General features: G+C 41.1%; 1 protein-coding gene across 3 annotated transcripts in view; it reads left to right on the forward strand.

Annotated features, from left to right (window-relative positions):
• BRAF (B-Raf proto-oncogene, serine/threonine kinase) overlaps positions 1–20,670 on the forward strand; it is a 119,304-nt gene extending 98,634 nt beyond the window's left edge. For 2 of the 3 annotated variants that reach the window (XM_073322392.2, XM_073322400.2), the window contains 3 exons: positions 1,150–1,284; positions 4,943–5,096; positions 12,854–20,670. In XM_073322392.2, the coding sequence (XP_073178493.1) occupies positions 1,150–1,284; positions 4,943–5,096; positions 12,854–12,876 (312 nt within the window). In that variant the 3' untranslated portion in view covers positions 12,877–20,670. Of the gene's footprint in view, positions 1–1,149; positions 1,285–4,942; positions 5,097–12,853 lie in introns of those variants that run through there. The other variant, XR_012156060.2, reaches the window with a different exon arrangement.
• Positions 20,671–21,681: the final 1,011 nt, after the last annotated feature.

Consider the following 21,681-nt stretch of genomic DNA (forward strand, 5'->3'; position numbering starts at 1 on the left):
CAAGTCTTTACATAGGATACATAGTTCGTGCTTGCGAGTTTCTAAAGATGTTGTGGGGGAGCTTCAGGCTATCTCCTAAAGGGAGGGCAGAAGCTCTTTGGGTCCAAAGTTTAAATAAGGAGCAGTAGAATATGTTAACTTAAGCAGCCTCCATATGTAACTTGACGTGTAACTGTTTTGCCTCCCATACAAGACATAAAATAATTACATTTCTTTAAATGTAAAGTCACAACACGCCTGCTGGATCCAGCTGCATAGTTATTCAGCGAAGGTAGTGATTGTCTGTTACAGCATGAATAGATCTTTGACTAGTTTGAAGAGGTTTTTTTAGTATCAACACAATGTTCAAGCTCCTTATATATTTATATTTGACCTTGACTTGACAGAATATTTTACCTTGACTTGACAGAATAGTGTCTGCTTCATATTTCTAAAAGAATAAGCACCACAGTTTACTTTGCCTTCTCACTAGATATTTGTTGAGTTAGGGTTGTGTGCTTCAGTTTTAGTCCTTTCTGAAATACAGGCCTTCCCTGTTCAGTATATTGGTATTGAAAATGCAAGATCTGTTTCCAAACAAAGCAGACCTATAGCATTCTGGTTCTGTAGAAGAGAGGTAATCTCTCCTTTCCCAATATGTTACGAAAAAGTAGTCAGAAGAGAATTAGGAGAATTTATGATGGAAAAGTACAGTGTCATATGTTTCTTTAATTGTCCTAAGGTGTGAATTTGCCACTGACTTCTGGATAAAATCATGCAAAATAATTAAATGGCACAGAATATTTATCCTTTAGTCCTGCAACAGAGCCATTTAGTCTTTTTATTATAACCTCTTTTGGTGTTCAAGAATTGTTCCTTATATATATTCCTGCAAATAGTATTGTCTACTAGCATTTATGATTCCCCCTTAGTTCCTTTTTAAAAGGGGAAAGGAAAGAAGAGCATAACTCCTTTTCTACTGAAATGATTTACGAAGTATATCAGCAAAGTCATTAGTCTCAAATTGTGTGGAATGTACTATACCAGATACTTCTGCATATGTGTAGAGAACTACTGCTGGAATATTGACAGTTAAATATACGTAATTCTTTCTGATTTGTTACATGGTTTTGTTTTATGAATTTTCCCTTTCCCTTTTTCTTTAAAAAGATAATTTTTATGGTGGGACGAGGATACCTGTCTCCAGATCTCAGTAAAGTGCGAAGTAACTGTCCAAAAGCCATGAAGAGGCTAATGGCAGAGTGCTTGAAGAAGAAAAGAGATGAGCGACCCCTCTTTCCACAGGTAAAAAATTTCCCCATTTTGAATTGAGGTGAGAGGTAAAAAATAGTCTAGTGGTTCTCATCCATATTGGGCTCAGGACCCATTTGTAAACTTGGATGGCCTGCCGTGACCCAGTAAATAGCATTAGTGCTAAAAACATTTGGCTTATGAAATATTTCTTACTCACAATATATTACTCCTGAAGGAATTCTGCGCCATTGCGCGTGTGCATATTTCATGTGCCGTGCACATTTGTGTGTGTGTGCAGAAAACAGCTTCTGCTGAAAAGTTGATGCAGTTCCGCCTTCTGCTCACCAGAGGGTGCTGTGGCGCTAGAACACAGCAGCTGCTCTTGGCAAGCCCTAGCTATGATAGGGAAGAGAAAAAGCCTGCAAAGTCGTCTTCACAGCTCCTGTCAGGCCAGGTCAGGAGACAGGAGATATGGGATGACAGACGGTGTGGGGTTGCTGGGGGGGTCACAGACAGGTGCTCATCAGAGCTAGTGTGGGGAGGACAGACTGGGGAAGGGGCTGAATGGGAGTGGAGGCGCAGGGCCACAGGAGGAAGGGAGGCGCAGGGACACATGGGGACAGGGGGCGCAGGGACACATGGAGATGCGGGGAGGGGACTGGCTGAAGGGGTGCAAGGACACATGGGCAGGAGGGGAGGGGGTGCAAAGCTTGGGGGGAGGGGTATGTCTGAGTGGTGGTGGGACAGAGACACATGGGGATGGGCAGATGGGATGACTGTATGGGAGAGGCTAGGGCAGGGGTCGGCAACCTGCAGCTGTGGAGCCACATGAGGCTCTTTGGATGCCCCCTTGCGGGCAGCCATTTTTTTTGAGGGGGGTGAGGTGCAGGCTCTGCCCCAGGCAGCTCTGGGCTAGCAGTGCAGCAGGGTTCAGCAAGCTGGCTGCCTGCTTGTCCTGACCCCACGCTGCTGGCACATCTCTGCGCGCCCCTTGCGGGGAGGGGGCAGCAGGTCTCTATGGGCTGCCCGCGCATGCTAGCACCACCCCTGCAGCTCCCATTGGCTGGTTCCTGGCCAATGGGAGCTGTGAGGACAGTGCTGGGGGCGGGGGCAGCATGTGAAGCCGCTCCCTTCCCCCTGCCTCCGACGACCCCCCCCTCCCCCCGCCGCCGCCAGGGGTGCGCAGAGACGTGGCAGCTGCTTCCGGGAGTGGTGTGGGGCCAGGGCAGGCAGGCAGCCTGCTGAGCCCTGCTGCGCTGCCGGCTGGGAGCCAGCCACCTGTGGTAAGCGCCACCCGGCCAGAGCCTGCACCTTGCACCCCCTTCCACACCCCTGCCCCAGGTCAGAACCCCCTCCTGCACCCAAATTCCCTCCCAGACCCTGCACCCCCTCCTGCACCCCAACCTCCTGCTCTGTTATCAAGGAAGACTGGCATCCAACAGAAGAGGTGGAAGGTTTGTATGCAGGGGATTCGGAGTCTGATACAAAGCCAGCGTGAGGTTCTCATAAACACATAATCCACCACAGCACAGGTGTAGTTATTGTATCATCTCAGGTACGCAATGCTCCTGGCACCCCGTGATTCAGAAAGGCAGAGACCACTCAGCCCCCAGGGAGCACCCATATTGTACAGTGACATTGCATTACTGTGACCCCCTGCCAGGATAATGGCCTTATGCAGAGCCTCACTTGAGGGACTGTCACGTCACTGCAGGCCCTGTAGCAAATGTGTTTTAACAAACCCAAATCTAAATGCAAGTATTTGCAGAAGAGATGGGTCCAAACTTATTTGTATGTCAGTAACATCAGTAGGCCCCAACTGAGATCAGGTCCCCATTGTTCTAGCGGTGCTGTACAGATACAGGGGGTGTGCCTAAATTGCAATCAAAAGCGTAATTGCAGCTCTGCTAGCTTTAATCTAGCCACTCTGGCTAAAGATATAAGTGAATATGCAATGGCATGGACCCAGCATGGTTTAACACCACAGCTGCATACCCAGGCTGTGGGCAGTCTGGTACAGTCCTCGCTGAAGCTCCTAGATTCTAGTCGCATTAAAAGTATTGGTGAGTAGTAGTAACTTTAATATGTTCAGTTATTATTAGTTGACAAATTCCAACTCTACAAGTAGCCTTGCGTGTGATGCAGCTATCGAAATATTTTGGGCAAAGACAAAAACAAAAAAATGGCTCTTCTTTGAAAGGTTGCTGACCCCTGAGCGAGGGTCTGTATGGGGACGCTCCCTAACAATCCCTCCCCGCCCCCACAAAAAACCTGTTCCATACTGTTCCCACCCATACCCAATAACCCTTCAAGTTCATACCCAGAATTCTTCCCAGCAACTACTTCTCTCTCCCTCAGCTACTCTGTTACTCCTGACTCCCCCAAGCCTTTGCGCTGCTTCTGAGGGGTGTGGGAAGTACGGTTCTGTACTGTAGTTTAAATGAATTATTACTCAGAGTTCTGTATTAATATGCCTAGTAAGGAATCTGTTTGTCAAAAAACATTTCCTGAATCTTTTTTGTTGTCTGTATTATTACAGACATACTTGCTGACAGGTATTTTGAAATAAATGACCAAATATAATTGAAACTGGTGTGATTATATTGTGTTGTTTTGACAAATAAAATATGCAGAATTTTAAAATATTGTGTGCAGAATTTTTAATTTTTTGGCGCAGAATCCCCCAGGAGTAATATAACATACACATTAACATCCTAAGTGCTAAATAAATGTGTTGTGTATACCATAGTGATGACTCCTGTCTCACAAGCTGATTGGGCATGGCTCCCTGCTCCAGGCATTGCAATCTCCAGGGTTGCAGCTCTGATGGGGGTCTGGCCAGGGTGAATTTGTGAGAGTGGCACTGTGACTTGATACATAGGGATGCAGAACCACTCACTCAAATTTAGCCTGGCTCTTTCCCTGTCGTCATGTTGGAAGGGTGGCTGGGCTAAACCTGATCATCACTGTGACTCCGTGCTCCAGCTCACAAAGCCCAGAACGAGGAGCCAACCCTAGTCACCCCACAGGACCAGAGCGACAGGAGCCACTGCTATGGGGTGAGTGTGGGGTGGGCTCTGTAACATCCTCCCTTCCCTCTGGCCTCCCACATGACCCTTTGATACATTCTGGTAACCCAGTTTTGAGTAACAACTCACGGGTTAAGAAATCCTGGTCTAAGAAACCAGCTATGGTATGTACTTATTGGCTGTTTCAAGGTTCTCCCTTTGAACTGGGACCTGAGTTCCAGCTGAAGACCGGACTAAATACGATTGTAAAGTTTAGCACATAGTTGACGTGTGTAGTTAGCAAAGTGCATTTTTAGTACAAAGAAGACACATTCACTCAGCAAGTGGACGCCGCATTAACTTCTCCATTTGAGTACTTACTGTATATTCTCTGAAATTTTTATACCCCCAAAACACTATAAAGGGGAATTGTCAAGTAGTTTTGTTGCAAAACTTGACCTGCCAATCCCTCTATCAGGGAAAATATCTTTGGATTCTAAACATTTTTTGCTGTATTTTTTTTTTTTTTTAAGTACATGAGTTCAACACTTAAATATAAGAAGATGAGTTCCCTCTGCAGGCTTTACAGTAATGGTTTGAATCAAACAAAAGCTATGTTCGTTTCTGCCTTTGGCTTTATGGGTGCTGTTGCCACTCTACAGCACCAGTTTTGATCTTCTCTTGTTTTCTGCTTGTTTTAGATTCTTGCCTCCATTGAGCTTCTGGCTCGGTCATTGCCAAAAATTCACCGCAGTGCATCTGAGCCCTCATTAAACCGGGCTGGCTTCCAGACGGAGGATTTTAGTCTGTATACTTGTGCTTCTCCAAAAACACCCATCCAGGCAGGGGGATACGGTGGGTTTCCAGTACACTGAAAAGGCGTTCAAAGCATGTGCCTGTGTGAGTGCTGTTCTGTTCCCGTGTGTGCGTGCACAAGTGTGCGTATGTTCTGAATTCCTACATGCTGTTCTCTTTAAAGGTGCACTGAGGGAGTAAACACTTACGTGTTAGGAGTGTGGGCTTTGTATGTTGCTGGCATGGAGACTGTTGCTAGATATGGATGCCCTGGGAATTGCCAGCACAAAAGGATTAAAAGGTCATCTAAGGGAAAAGTCACTTCAGACAAAACAAAAAAAACCTGTTTTGGTTACTGGGTCATACCTTGCATTTCCTTTGCTTTCTGTGCCTTCTTTCCTTACTTTGATGGTTGGGTTAGTTGCTTTGTGGGCGGTGTCTTTATGTTTAAATAATCAAACTATATATTTTTTTCAATTGAATTGTCCGTATCCATGAGCAACAGGTTTTAGCTTCTCAGATTAGTTGTGTTGCTGGTGATATGTGAAGATGGCAAAAAGACCTTAGCTGCAAGGCTGAGCACAGCCAAAACTTGGTGTAGTCAGCAAAGGTGAGCAAACACAACACAGATTGCAAAGGAAGGCTTTGGCAATGTGTGACTTTTATTTTTAAATTTATGGTTTAAAAGAGTGCTGGTTGGAAAATATCTTTTACTAGAGAAGGTATCTGTTTTTTGTCTAAATGGTCTGACCAGTTCTACTTTAAAACCTTTTACAAATCTCTAATATCTCTGCAATGTAGAACAAACTTCAGATGTCTGGTGTTGCTTCTGAACAGCACACATATCATGAATAATCATCCCTGTATCCTGCAAATTAGAAGGAGTCTTATTTTGAGAAACTTGACGACTCTGAGAACATAATCAAATGTGTGTCTGCTATGCAATAATATGTTAACACCCACAATAGGAAAAACCTATTTTGTAGAAACAAAGCAGTAAACTTGAAAAGTTGTTTTCAGTGGGAAATCAATATTGTACAATGAATTTTATGTTTTAAAAAATGGTTTGCTATTATTTCACTACTTTATTTTAGTTAGTAATGTTGCTGAAGAAGTCTCTTTTCTGTGGGGAGAATGTTTTGCTTTTGTATAGAAGTTATTGGGTTGACTGCAAGTACCTAGCAAAGCAAACTAGAAACCCTGCTAAGATCATAATGTCAACTCATACCCTATTTTTCTTCTTCTTTTTTTTTTTTTTTTTTTGGATTATTCAACTTGAACAGGTAAATGACAGAGTAGTCCTATCTGTTTCATGTTACACTGACCTCTGGTGGCAGACATTAAAACAGTAACATTTTCAATGTCCTCATTGTCATATTCCTGTCCTATTTGAACTGTGTTCTTGAATATTTTACAGTTCTTTTAAATATTAAGCTGTTTACTGTGAACAGTTTCTCTCCACCAGAAACAAGATTTTGCTATCAAGGCAAGGAAAATATTTCCTAATGGCTTCTGGTTTATAATTTGTAGATAAGTTTGCAGTGGTGCTGCCAGGATGTCTTACCATTAGATGGGGGTGAACAGCAAAAAGCTTTCCTGCATGCCAGACCCTGCTGAAGCAGTAGAGTGCCTAGCCATGTGGTCACAGATCCTTGTAATGCAGTAGTTGGTAGCTGAGGGCTTGGAGAGGTGTGAGCAATTCCTACATTCCATAGGCTGACAATAATCGCCTAGCCCTTCTAATAGTTTCCCTAGTTCCTTTCTATCCACCTGCTGGAATAGTAACAGAACAAACCTGTTTTTTTTCCATTTCGTAAGATAAGGAACTCCAATTGTAAATTGTGGTTTTATTAGAGTTAGGTTTAGGATTAAAAGCTTTTTTTTTTAAACATTTTTGACCATTTTGTCAATGTTTGGGTATTTTTAGTTCACCATGGCAGATCTATCTTAAAACCAGAGTTCTAAAGGTTTTTTTTCTCTTTCCCATGAAATTCCCTACTTCAGATAGTCAAGAAAAGTGCCTCTTATGCTTTGGGGAAGGGCACTCAGCTGAAGGTTATGATGCCTCCTCAGGTGCAAGCAGTATGGCTGCTATGCCTCCCTTGCTGTCAAAACAAGATACGGTGTAGAATCCCAGGCAGAAAGGGCTCTTCCTCTTGTAAAATCATCCTGCAAGGAACTGTCAGAATGGTTTCCCTCGGCTAAGGGTACAGAGTAAGCAGCTATGATTCCAGCAGAACCCAGAGGCATCTTGGTTTAAAAAAAAAAAAGGTGTTCTGACAAGGATCCCACAGTCAGATTTATGTCTGCTTCCCTGGATCTCGGAGAAGAGTAGAACTTGTTTGGATCTGGGCCAGCTAGATCAGTCATACACATCGGGGCACTGTTCCATGTCATCTAAGTACCAGGAGCCAATAACCTTTGAAGGCTCCAGTGGTGGGGCTGTCAGAAAACACAGAGCCATCATCACTGCCCAGCCCCAGCTTACTCCCTCTTACAGTCTGTCAGATCTGTTCAAGATTTTCCCGTCAGTGCTGTGCTGATGAGCCCTTGATGCCATGGGAACCACAGTTCTGGAAAAACCGAATGTCATATTCAGATATATGGGGCCCACTTTTCCTGCTATATCTAAGCTGAGTGCATTGGACTTCTTGGAACCAAAAAAAAAAGGGGGGTTACTTGCCATTCTGCTGCAGCTTCACTCAAGGGGAGCCCTGTATGGGCACAGGAACATCCTTGGAGCCTCAGGTGTCAGGTTGGGAAGCTCCAAAGTTTAAATCTTACCCAGACTTCCCTCCATCTGAACACACTTTGGGGATTTTTACCCTATGGTCTTCCACCACCTGTGTCAGAGGTCTCTTCAGTGAAGAGTGGTAAGAAGAGACCATGATTTTCTACTCTCCCAAAAAATCTCCTGAGCGGGTGAAGGATTTAGTAGGGATCCCTCTGCTGTCTCCACCTGAATTCACTAATTTTCCTGATGTGACATCAAGTCCTCAGAAGTATAACTGTCTGCCTCATCCTCTGATGTGAGCATCTTAACTGCTTCCTCCTCTCCTCCAAGTAATATTAGGGCTTTGTGTGATTTCCCATCACCTATCCTGGACCTATGCAAAGAGAGACAGACTTTTTCTGGAGCTTTTTTAAAATCTAATTTTGCATGGTTTCTTTGGGGCAAACCCAGTCCCTATTCTCAATCCTCAGGTTTGGTTATGGGTCCTTATCCTCTCAAGATGCCTACTTCTGTACTCAAGGCAAAAGTACAGTGACTACCTTAGGTTTGTGGGGGAAAACAATCTGTACAATTTAGTAGCCTGCAGAGTATTCACCAAGTAACTAGTAGTGACTACTGCTTGTCTGCGTTGACAAGATTTACAGGTGTATCTGGATCTGGATAACTGGATCATTAGAGCCCAGTCTTACTGTGAAATGGTTTATTCCCGGTGAGATATGCTCCTTCTTCAGATCTCTTGGTCTGAGAGTAAACAAAGTGAAATCAAACTTGGTCCCTGGGCAGGCTCTAATCTTCATAGAGGCCCAGCCTAAATTTTACAAGAGTTCTAGCTTACCTGTCCCAGACAGTGAGCCTAGCCATGTCCGTGCTAGATGGTTCTGTGAGATTTTATCTGCATGCGTGAGGCCTGATGGAGACCTGCATTTGTGTCAGCCCCGTTGGTAAGTATACAAATATGACCCAGGTAGAGGTAGCTGCAGCTGGTGTAGAAATATTTTCGTCTCGGTGGATCAGATACTTACTACTGCTGTGGATACTGCCAGTGTGCATCTCAAAGGCCGGGGGATGCCCTTCTCTTACCTTGCTTCTCAGACAGTGTTGCATCAAATCTGGGTTAAGGAGCACATGAAGAATCTTGGAGCAGTGAATAGTCTTTGGAAAAGAGTCCACATAAATTTGCTAGAGCTGAAGATCTGTAAGTTGGATCACAAATCCTTTCTCCCAGAGATGAGGGGCAGCTAGTACAGACCATATGAATGTGATTTATTATATGGACATATATGGAAGAACTTGGTCTCTTCTTATTACAATAGTTTTTGGAAATTGTGCATTTGAAACAAAGTGGGTCCATCTGCTCTGCGCCTAACAGGTATGAAAATGCCTTAGCCATCTACTTGAGACAAATGGGGACCATCATAAGTGGTCATTCAAATCATCTATGGCATTTGGAAATTGAGTTGTTTGCTGAAAGTCAAAACAAGTGTCAGATGTTCTGATTGAGAGAAGGCAGAAATCCACAATCAAAAATTTTTCTTACATGCTGAGGGAAAAATGCTCTTTCTTGTTTCCTCTCGCATCCAGAGCATTGCATAAGGTTCGGCATGACAGAACCAGAGTGACCCTATTAACGCTGGGCTGGGCACAGCAGACTTGTTCTCAGAGCTTATGGCACTGTCTGAAGGTCATCCATTCAGTCTTCCTCAGAGTCAAGATCTCTTGTCCCAGCAGAACAGCTGGGTAGTGAACATCTTAAGTTACTTCATATGACAGCATGTTTGGTGGGTTTCAAGAACCAGAGGTCTGTGCTTGTCAAGTCAGTCATTCTACAGATAGAGGATGGGGTGGGGTGGGGGGTAAAGATGAGCTGGGGCAAGGTTTTTATATCCTCATTATATGAAATGTTGGGATAAGGGAATTTTGCTCTTAACTGCCAACCACTGCTCAACAGAGTTCTGTGGCCACATGGCTGGATACATGACTCTTGCAGCGTGGCTGTTTGGAGCCAATGCACTTGCAGAACAAGAACTTTTGTTGGCAAGTAGATTTTTTATATATATATATAGAGAGAGTCTCTCAGATTTTAGAATAAATGTATCTTGATTATCTACCACTACAGGGCCAGCATGTTATCTGCACTAAATTTGTCACCCATTCAGTTAAGATTTGTTATCTGAGATCAGGCTAGCACCTGAAAGTTAATAAGTATAGACTAAGATCAGCTTGTTATAAATGTCACTTTACTAAGATGTAGATGTAGACAGACTGAAAAATGACTGACAGTATTGACCTGTTAGCATCTGCTATGCATTATGTCAGTCACTAGATGAAATATTTTGACCCCCTCGCTCTGTTCTCCAGCTCATTCATATAAGTAGTTCATCTTTCGTCTTCTGAAGTCTCTTAGCAACAATTAAAAACTGAACTATTAGCTGAAACAGGCACAAGAGGAGTAAAGAGGGAGCAATCTCTTGTTTATCAATTAATCTTTAATCAGCCATTTCGGAAAGTAGACTGAAAAGCAAATTAAATAGAACCTGTTTAGACAGTTTGGCCTGTTAACCTCAAAGAGGCAATACTGTAACCTTTTGTCCTTTTTCCCTTTCAAAAAAAGTACTGAAACACGAGGCCATGAGTTCTACTAAAAGATGCTGTAGATATGCCAGAGAGAGGATAACATTAAGTATATTGAGTGTTTGAGAGCAAGGGTTTCATCTTTTGGTAGGGTTAAGAGAGTATTAACACAGTAAACGGAGCCCGTGGATAAAAACACTTCATTTAACAGGATTATCTTTCAGTTACATGCCTTCATGGAGTACTGGAGCTGTCAGAGGGCATATTTTTACTTGCAAGTTTCATGTGTGTGACTTCCACAGATTACAGGACGCTAAACCTGTTCAAGCCCCAAACTTGACTAATTTTAAAATGGTGAGAAGTTCTCCTGACAATTCTCTTCCTGTGCTCCCTCTACCCCATGCCTTAAATTAACAGCCATGATGCTGGAAGATTTAAAGTGAGGAAAATGAACATTGCTTTGGTATAATGTCCCTACTACTGCTCTCAGGGTGAAATTCATCCTTGTGCAGAGGGCTAGTGCAAGGCTTATGCATTGCTCACATCCCAGTTAAGCCTTCAAAATAAGGCTTAAATGTGGCTTAAGTAGTGCACTGAACTTGTGCTGGCCCTTCTGCTCCTGGATAAATTTCATCCTCCAAGCTTATCATGATTCTGGTGTTCTCTTTAATGCTGATTCCCAGAAAGATATAAACAAATAAAAGTCATATTGAATTTTTGCCAAATGAAGGATGACAGAAGTGCTACTGAAGGAATTATGTTTGAACTTGCAAAAGGGTAGTCTGGAAAAAGCTAAACATTGTGAAATGCTTTCTGCATTGTTACTACTTAAAAATAACCCCACCAATAAACAAGATACACATGGTTCTGTAGATTACAATATGCCCCATTCTTTATCCCAGTCCCCCTTTTTTAGAAATCTGGGAAACACCCCCTCACTCACTTCCCATGACACTCTCCTTCTAATCAAGACCTTTGATTAATTTTCTCAACTCTGACTCCCTTATGTGCTCCTGTGTCCTTTAGGGAGTACCTCAGTGCATGCACTTCTGTATGAGTTATTCCTAAGAGTACTCTCTGTGCACGTTCTCCTCACATGGAGACTTGTTCACTTTCCTTGGTTCTTTCCTTTGTAAAGCAGGCTGTGCTACACGTTTTGGGGAACTGAGTGTCATTTTGAATTGAACTAACATAATTCTTTTTAAATAATACTTGTGAATATATTTCTGTCCGTTCCACCCCTTCCACCCCCCATTCAGGGCATACATGTAAGACAATACTTGTACTTATTTTTCTTTAGACTATTTGGGCTGTTTTTCAGAAGGTGGAAGGATACCAATGTAGGGAGCAGTTGTTTGAAACAGTGGATACCAAGATAGGGAGCAGTGTTCGATTGTAACAGTGTACGGAATGGACAGGTATTCTCTTGCAGGAAAGTGGCATAACTTGTCCTACCAGCAGTGCATGAACCCAATAATGGAGACCGTAGGCCAGTTTCTTTTCCTCACACTCAGTCCCCTCTAGTGAAGCACATATAGAGATCCTCCATGAAAAGCCTGCCAAAGTACAATTTATTGGTAGGGAGGAAAGAAAGGTCTTTTATCTAAAGTACAGAATCTGGGGGCAACAGGCTTTGGTTTCATTCCAGGGTTTGCTACAGACTTCTTGTGTGGCCTTGGGCAACAATCTTAATCTCTGTGCCACGGCTTCATTTCTGTGACGTGAGGATATGGATCGACCGCAAAGGGTGTTGAGGCTTAATTAAATGTGTATGGGAAGGCACTGTATAGAAGTATTATTTATTGTTAAATAATTCTAAAATGGCCATTAGGGTTGTTTCAGACCCAGGCTAGGCTCCTATCCTTGTGCTTCCTGTCCTTGGTGAGTGAATGTACTTCCACCACTCTGCTTTCTGGCCCAGGAGTGAATGGACGAGTTCACATCTCAGGTTCCCATCCCATTAGATTGCTGCATTGGTCTATAAACCAGTTTCTAATGTACTGTAGTATTGGTTTAATAATCAAAAGGACTTTAGTGCGTAACACTTAAAGATTCATGTGTAAGCACAGTAATTCTTTTGATTATTAAACCAGTTTTGAAGCAAGATAAAACTGGTTTACAGGCTGAAAAACTGCATTATTACAAATGTCACTTTTCAGCAAGTGGGACGCATCTGACAGTAGGAAGCTTAAAAATGAAATTCTAATTTAGCATTTTATTTTAAAACTCACGGTGAAAAAGATTTTCTTCCTGTGAATGTTCAGACCTCTGCCCTGAGCAAAATGGGCCTGGCTTGCTTTTAAGAAATCTTACTTCAAAAAAATATGCTGAGTACACTTGATGTTCTGTCACTACAAGTATGGTCTTTCTGTGCCTTAATTTTAACTGTTGCATTTTTTAACATCTGACATATTCAGCCTAGTGTTCAACTGCAGAAATCTCTGTCCAGCTGATAATTGAGATCACCTTTTTAAACCAAGATCTTGTCCTCCCTCTTGTCCTCCCTCTACAGGAGAATTTGCAGCGTTCAAGTAGCCACAGCGCCATGGCAGCACCCACTCTATTATTTAAGTCTTGTGTTCCTACAGTTTCTTAACATCAAAACTCTGTTCTGCTCCTCCAAACCTAAAGCAATTTAGGAAAAGATATCCGTAAGCTTAGAGCAGAGCAGAAGGGAACTGCTGGTCCAACACAAGGGGGGGAAATAATCTTTTTAGGAACCAGAATTCTCTGCTGCCAGTGTTTCTCCTTCAACACAAAACACCACGTGTATTCAGAGACCGCAGTGGCTGCCTGTACCGTTGTCATCATTCCCAGGAGAGAGGAGAGGGCACGCGTGTTTTGACTTTGGTGCTCAGGCATAAGGGGATGGAACTGCTGCAGCAGCTTAGGAGACTTGCTTTGGATGTCTGCCAGTTGGCTTTCTCCCTCTAACAACGAATCATCAGAGGCTGAACATCTGATGAGAGTGCTAATCAAAAGAATCATCTTCTGTTCTGATTTATTTTTTTCCTGGCATGCTTACTGATTTATGGGTCAAAATGCAGTATCCCCTTTTCATTTAAATGCAGATATCAAACATTTCAATCAGTCTACATCATTGACTTTTATCCCAGTTAAATTTGATACTTTGAGGGGTGGGAGGTGGCTTGGAGAGAAGTTAATCTGGAGGAAAAGGGGATGCTGCACCATATTCAAATTTACTTTTCACTTATCCAAAAAACCTACCCTTTTCTTGTTTCTAATACTTTCTGGTGTGCTCAGACAGGGCATCTTTCAGAAGGATTGGGAAGCTCCTCTCGTTGGTCCAGCAACAAACTAAAGTTAACCAAAAAAAAAAATATATGTAGCAAGTTCTCAAAATATTTTTTTGTATCATCTAATTCAGTGTATTTTTCAGAAATGTGATAATGGCATCCGAAGTCTGTAAAACTGCTAATACAGACTATGGAATGGTGTATGTACCTATTTTAAAAGTTTTATTTTAAATGAGGGTGCAGGTTAATGCCAGGTACCTTACCAATATATAAGGTTTTCATAAACAGGAAAAAATAGTTCTCAGGTTGAACTGAAAAAAAATATATAAAAAATCCCCCCCTCCCACCCCCAAATTAGACATTCTGCAAATTGTGTTTTGGTACTTAGAGAGCTTTTTTAAAAGGATTTTTATCCTGGTAACTCAGTGTTCTCTGATAAGTGTGTGTGTAAATGTGGAGCATCTTGTCCCAGTGGCAAGGTGTTAGATTAAAAAAACAAACTACTACTACAAAAAACGGTACTTGCTGGATCCACGCTGACCTTTTCTCCTCTCGTTGGTTCCCTCTGTTTGACTCTCTTGTTTCCATCCCTCCATTTTTCCCTTTTCCACAGTTTGCAAACTAGGATAAAGGTGGCAGTATCCAATTAGTTTCCCTTGTTTCCCTGTCCTCCAAGCCCAGTTCTCAAATGGTTGGTAGCTTTTTGACAAGTTACCAAGTCAGAAGACAAATTCATAAAGTTCAGCACATTGTTTACCTCTAGTAGAATATCTTGTGATGTGATCTGTTTGCAGAATTCTCCGATGTGTGGTATGAAACTTAAATTATTTGTACAGAGGCAAGTCAGACCATAGTAGAAAGAAATTCAAGCTCACATGGAAGTCTTCAGAGTTTGGTTAATATCTGCCCTAGACCACTCTACATGAGGCAGGAGAATTGACGCCTCTAATTGGCAGCGCTTTTCTTAGGTGAATGAAATCATGAGACACATGTAAAGGAGTTAAATTTGTACAAATGCACATGGCGTTGGCTGAACACATGGCTTTTGCCTCACTAAGTGAGTGGGGACCTTTCCTGTGTACAGAAGGGTACCCCTAGAGATATAGGTAGCCTGTTAACGTTTGTCAATTAATATTTGCTGGGGTTAAGGGGTCCTGATTAATTTGAAGTGAGAAATATAATTGAAATACTGTGTATTCATGTTAATTCCACAAACATTAGCCAGACAGCAACAAAGAGTGACGTGAAGTTACCACAAGGATGAAGCAATTCATGTTACTACATGAATAGAATTGATTATGTGTACAGGGTGCATTTTAACAAACAAACAAGCACAACTTTTTTCTTCTCTGCTGTGGGTCTTCAGATGCTATTAGGTTTTTTCCTTCCTGAGATGGGCAGGAATTAAAATAATCAGTAGCAGTGTCTACTTTCCAGTGTGGAGAAGCAAGCAAAGTGAGCAGTAGTGCACAGTCAGGTGAAATCACCGTGTGCCATGTTAGTGTAATGGCAGTGTACAGTGCTATCTGAGGCAGTTGACAGACCAAGGTGGAGAAAGCTAGGAACCAAGTTGTCAGCAACAGTTGAGAATTTTTACCAACATTAACTCCAAGAGAGTGAAGTCATTACTGTATCAGTTTTCCCCTCAACCGTTTTTTTTTTTTTTTTTGGCTTGTGATATAGCTTGTTAAATGTAGGGCAAACTGAAAATTACATATGCTCCTAAAGAACGGTATAGTCTAAGTATGTATTGCTGGGTTAAGAATTATCATTTCAATGTACTGGATAAAAATCCTAGTTTCCTTCTATATTTTCATGCTGGCAGAGAAGTATTTGTTAAAATATAACAGTAAGGAATTATTTTTATCCTCTTTTTAAATGAATTTATTTTGTAATGCTTCATTACCTATTAGTCTACAATATGCTTCTTGAGCCCACAGGAAAAGCACAAGGAAAATGGCTATCCTTGTCCATGCAAAGCACTTTATAAGTAACACATGGTCTTTGATTTCCCCTGCCCTCCAAAAAACATGTATGTTGTTTGACTGTTTAGTTAAGTCTTTCAGGTTTCATTTCTATCACCTTCCAAGTTTTTTCTCTTAAAGTAGCTGTAATGCTTTGTTTGTGTCCAGCTTTGTATCTGTACAAAGACCACCTTAATCCTCATGCAAAACTTTGGGAAAATTTGATTAGTAAATAATTGTTTTTCTTCATTTCTTTTCCTTCAGAAATTACTAAAGACGTTTTGCATGAAAATAGGATCAGTTTTAAAGGTGCCTTGCAGGTGTTTGGTAAACAGTGAGACAGTAGCAGGGACCTGTATTGAAAGCCCCAGATAGCAATGGGGTGAAGAAAACAATTAACTCTTTTAAAAAATAATAAATACATTCAGGCTCTCTGTTCACACAATGCAGCTTCAGCTCATCTGTGATTCCCCAGCTCAGTGCACTAGGACATAAACCCACATGCTGGGTTTGGAAATTTTATTAAATATTTTTATGCCTGTTGAGATACAAAATTATCTAGGCACTTATACTGCTTTAAGCTCCAACATATCTGAGCAGCTAATAAACCTTTTCAAAACCACCACTTGAGAACCTGTAGTCCAACTCCATGCTCGTATCATCTAGTCCCTTCTCCCGGTCAGTGCAGGATTCTTCCCTATAGTATATTGTCTGGGGCATCGTGGTGGCATTGAAGTCAAATGGAGTGAATGTAGGGGCCTAATTACTTCTAAAGCATCAGCATCAGTTAAATGCCGAATGTTCCTATATTCAACAGAGTCTTGCTATTCTCATTTTTCACAAAACATTTGCAGGTCACTGAGTTAATCTGTTCCTGCTTGCTTTATTCCTTACCTGAAATCATCCTTTCTCATAATTGAGTTCTTTGGCTATTACTGATAATACAGATTATTTTGGGTCAAATTCTGCCATCATATTTTAGTGGCTTCTACTTAAGTCAGTTGGAGCTACATGTGCTCTTTAGAGGACAACATTTGGCCTACGATGACGTGAAGTGAATAAACAGAAGTGTGAACTGTTAACAAAGATCACATCTTTATGCAAATGTCCAGTGGTAAAAACATACTGAAGAATTGCCTCTATAGTTGTATTGTGTTGTCGATGTACACGGTGCTTTCCTGAACACTTTGAAGACAAGGTCCATGCCCCAAAGACACAGTGATCTAATATCAGTGGAGGCATCAATAGTTCTTGAAGGTATCTGTGTAGTGGAGGGCTGAATTAAGAGCTGCAGCGTGCAAACATTTCACACCTTTCCGGCCTGCAGGTTGTTATGGAATATATTCCCTTCTTGACTGTGAGTGCAGCATGTGTAGCACAAACTATTCAGAGTACTGTAGACAAGTATCTTTCCGTCCATTGAAACAATGTCACCAGGACGTAATATGATAGTCTAACCTTTTAGGTACTTTCGAGATTCAGATGAAAGCCAGTTGCATAAATGGACTGTCATGGCATCACTTTGAAGATACTGGATGTTTTGTGTCTCAGTGTTTTGGTTTTTATTTTCTTTATAGAGACTAGTTTATCACACACATTTTCTTTATAGATACAAGTTTATCTCACACACACACGTTTTCTTTATAGATACAAGTTTATCTCATACACACTCACACTCACACACCTCTTTCTTGGCTGCTTTATTATTTCTTAGCTGGTAAATCAATGCATCAAAAACAGGTGTTGCGACAGTTGGAGTAAAAAGGTCTTGTTTGTCTTTAGGTTTAAAGATGCTAATATAGAAGCTAGTCAGCACCATGAGAGCAGTGAATAGTAATAGTCATAAGTGTGTGTGTGGGATGAAGGGGCGGTTTTTAAAAAATAGCAGGATGGGGATGTTGATGTGAACAAACTGAGGAAGTGAAAGCTAGTAATATTTATATAGAAAAGATATCCAGAAACTCTCTTAAATGGTATACATGAGGCTTCCCAAAAGTTACCTTTGCAATTTGCCAAATGATCTTGTGCCTTCATGACTTAAAACAATGCATATATATTAGGTGCTTTGTAACTAGAGCAGTGGCTTTGGTTTAATTCCAATGCAGTGTCTTCATATTTAGATACAAATATGGACCTTTCACAAAAGTTAGCAGTTTTTGAGTTTGTAAATGTAAGCAAAAGATATATGGAGGAGATGGGGAGGGGAGAATTTACAGAAATATCCAGTGTTCGTATCCAAAATAAAGTTTATATGAGACATATACATGTCTGAGAAAATCTGCAACTTGAAGCTACTCTACAGAAAATAAATGAGTTGCATTTTTTAAAAAATTAATAAAAAGACTTTTTGACCCCTCCAAAAATCTAGCATCGTGTTAGGGAAATGTAATATAAAGTTCTTAGGAGAGAGAAAGTCAGAATATCCAGAGCAGTGTATGAAAAGTGAGCTCTAGAATAGACGGTTGACTGTCAGTACCCATAAGCCATGTACATCATGGTATACCGTTAATTTCCTTGTCCGGGGTTACGTTGTTTAATGGAGTATCGGCAGGTTTCTTTAGTTCTTCCTCAGGCCTCATATTGATACACTGCTAAACCTCTACAACCCCAGCCACTGTTTAAATGATCTATATCCTGTAATCACGTTTACCTTGGGAGATGATGAGTATATTATCAGTTGAGGGGCAAAATATACGTTTGGATTTGATGTGTTCATGTTTCAAACTTATCTTCGCTCCTAGCAGTACTTTAATACTAGTGTCATACTTCATCTGTATGTCCATAAGGAAAAGAGAATGGTCTTTGTTCTTAATGTTTTTTCAAGTCCTTTCCCTGCCTTTGTTGTTGGTGGAAGACTTTGGACATAATTCTGTTATGTAAATCAGTGCAATTAAATGCACAATTATTACAGAATATTAAACTTCTATTAACCCCTTTTTAGTTCCTTTTATAAATCAGGGTGTAATGTTTTTTAAATGTTTTACTTAAATGCCCAGGAAATATCTGGAACTTTTCTTCTTCTTCCAGCCCATGCACTGAAAATACTCTTTAAGAAAAGAGTATCCTCCCTACTTCTATGAAAAACACAACTATTTCCCTATTTTGTGAAGGGGAGAGGGCTTGTGGTAATGTTGGGGAACTTTTAAACTGCCTAAGCATTTGTTTTAGTGTGTCATAGCAACAGTACGTTCAACCCATCCAGATGCCCTAACAGCCTACATGTACTATCCAGTCTTTCTGTCTGGCTTATCATACCTGCAGCAATTGTAGTTGAGAATAAGCCTGTATGACATTTACTTCTGAATTAGTAAAACACAAAGCCGAAACTGTTGTCTGAGTTTTAAATAATAGTTTGTTTTGACAGATATCATTTCATTTGGGTTTCACCCTGCTTGAACTCAGTTTGTTTGTTTTGTGTGTTTGGGAGTTCAGTAAAACGTTAAGACATGACAAGCAATGAACCCTATCTGTGTTGGGGAGACAGGGGTAAAATGGACCAAACTGGGATGGTGGGTATTTTGGGGATAGTGGGGGTTATGAGGGTGGGCATAATTTAAATAACTTTGTCTAAAATAAAATGTAAGTGCAATAAATGTGCTTTTTATTCAAAGCTGTGAACTGTTTAAAAAAAGACATGCACATCATTCCTTCCTGAGTCTTGTTTTTTCCTCCCTCCCCCCCCCCCCCCCCCAAAAGACTGAAACCTGGCAGTGGCCAACCTGCATGTCTTAACTAGTATCATGATTTAATATGTGCTTATCTACATCATGCTATTAAAAAAAAAAAATCTGAATCCCTCTTGGTAGGACTAACAAGGCAAATCCTGCCCCTACTTCTGCACTGCTGGAGACTCCTTTGGAATTAGTGCTAGTCTGCTATGCTTCACTTGAAAGGGCAGGCTGTGAACAGCCCTTGAGGCTGGAGCACCGGCAGGGGGCCCTGAGGATCTGCTGTGTGGCTCCTCTTCACAGGGATACCGAGCCTACTCCAGCCATTGGAACAGTCTCTCTGAGTGGGAAGATTCCTTCCTCTGCATATGACTGGCACTTGTTCTGGCTATGGACCCCAGTGCTGGGTAGAGGATTTTTTCCTAAGCAACTTCCTGCTTGGGTCCTCTATATTCCTTTTGTCAAAACAAGCATGCAGGCTGCCCCCTGTTTTCTCCTATTACTCCACCTTGTTTTGAAGGAATAGTTTAATCACTTGTGCGGTTGTTGCACAGTCTGTCCCTTCCTCGCTCAAGATCATGCCGCTCTCCCTAGGTTAGGAAAGGTGCGGTGGTCTTTTCTCCACAAAGGAGACAATACCAATGTTTTGTTAAAAAGTTCATGAAAGCATAGCACTCGGGAAAAGCAAGGGGGATGGCTTTTTAAAAAATATTATAAAGATGTTGCCTCATAATATCTTGTTTATGAGCAACAGAATACTCTAGTAAGGAGAGGAAAGGGAAATATATAGATTTGATTTTTTTTTTTAGTGCAATGAAATGTACATCCCACAGTTTGAACTCTGTGCTAACAACATTCCTTTAAGCTGTATTTTTACCACCAGAAGTTTTGTGAGGGTCTGAGTCTTCACTGTAGAAGGTCCAATCTGGTTACTTAAGAAAACAGTTGTGTTAGTAGATTTCTATAGCTGCTTTTAAAAACTACAGTGGAGTAATTGTTTTAAAACTTGTATTTATTTTTTAATTCATAAGAAAATATTTTCAGTTTTCTGTTACACAGACCATGGCAACTCCTCCTTTCCCTTCCCAATGTCCACAGTAATTGCTAATAAAAATTATTTTTCTTGCTTGTTTCCTTCCCCTCTACTTTTGTTACCCCTTCCTGCTCAAGTCCTTCATTTGTACTTTGAAGTTTTTTCTCATGTAAATTTGTACAATGGGAAATATTGTCCAGTTTGGTTAGAGAGCATGGAGACAAAGAAAACATTAAAAATTTGATAGCTGAAATTGATTGAAGAAAACTATTTCTGTGTAAAGTTATTTAAAGAACTCTGTATTATATAAAAGGCAAAAAGTTCTATGTACTTGATGTGAATATGAGATTACTGCTATAATAAAGATTGACTGCATGGAGAAACATCTGAGATGAGATATTTATTTTTAAGGTCCAGTCCACAAGATATTGTCCCAGATGTGTTTTAACAAGAGTAGTTTTGTTGTTGTGACAGCTCTGAAGTTTGATAATCAGCTCATAAGAGTGGGAGTCAGAACCCAACTTTATCTTGGGCTAAAGGGCTGTGTCTTCCTTGTCTGTTGATCTCTGCTAGAGTAGATATTTGCACTTTAAGAAACGGATTAGAATTTCCACACTTTCCTCAAAGGCAGTAACATCAAGGATTCAGAACAAGTTAACTAGCTTTTACATATTTCACTTTTCATCAATAGATTGCAAAGTGCTTTACTATCTTTAATGAATGTATCCTCACACCACCACTCAGGGTAGTGAAGTATTAACATGTTAAAGCTAGGGAAATGAGGCCCACAGAGGCTAAATGATTTGATCAAGGTCACACTGGAACACTAGTGAAGCAGGAAATTGAAACTGCATCTCACACTTCCTAGGCTAGTGCCCAGTTCGAATTTAGACATATACTTTGTGTCTGAGGGGTAGCAGTATCCCCTCCTGCCTGCAGCAGAAAGCTGCTATGGGCTTGCTTTGCATTTTTCTACAGTTGTCAGTTTTTATTTTAAAAACAGCCCACTTTATTGTAGAAAGTTCTTCCTGTGTTGAAATATCATTAGATGCTATTTTTAGGTTAGGAATTAATGTTAATATTGACATTTAATAGGCTGTTCTGTACTTCAATTCCCCCACACACACACTTTGCAACTTTCCTAAACAAAATGAGTAGATCGCATTAGTTACACAAAATGTAAGTTAAAAGCTTTGTCCTCCCCTACATGAAGTCACTTTCTGAACCTGGATTTGTCTGTGATTACACTTGCTGCTGAATACTATTCAGCACATCTTCAGCTACCACCACAGCTCATTAGTGTAGCAGACCAATTCAAAGTAAAGTTATGAAGCAACTGCATGAACATGTTTGGCAGGAGAGTGGAAAGTCTATAGAAGAGAACTTATTCAACTGCCCATTCCTCTCCCCCTACAAAG

Source organism: Lepidochelys kempii, chromosome 1 (genome assembly GCF_965140285.1).
Source record: "Lepidochelys kempii isolate rLepKem1 chromosome 1, rLepKem1.hap1, whole genome shotgun sequence".
NCBI classification, from domain to species: Eukaryota; Metazoa; Chordata; order Testudines; family Cheloniidae; genus Lepidochelys; species Lepidochelys kempii.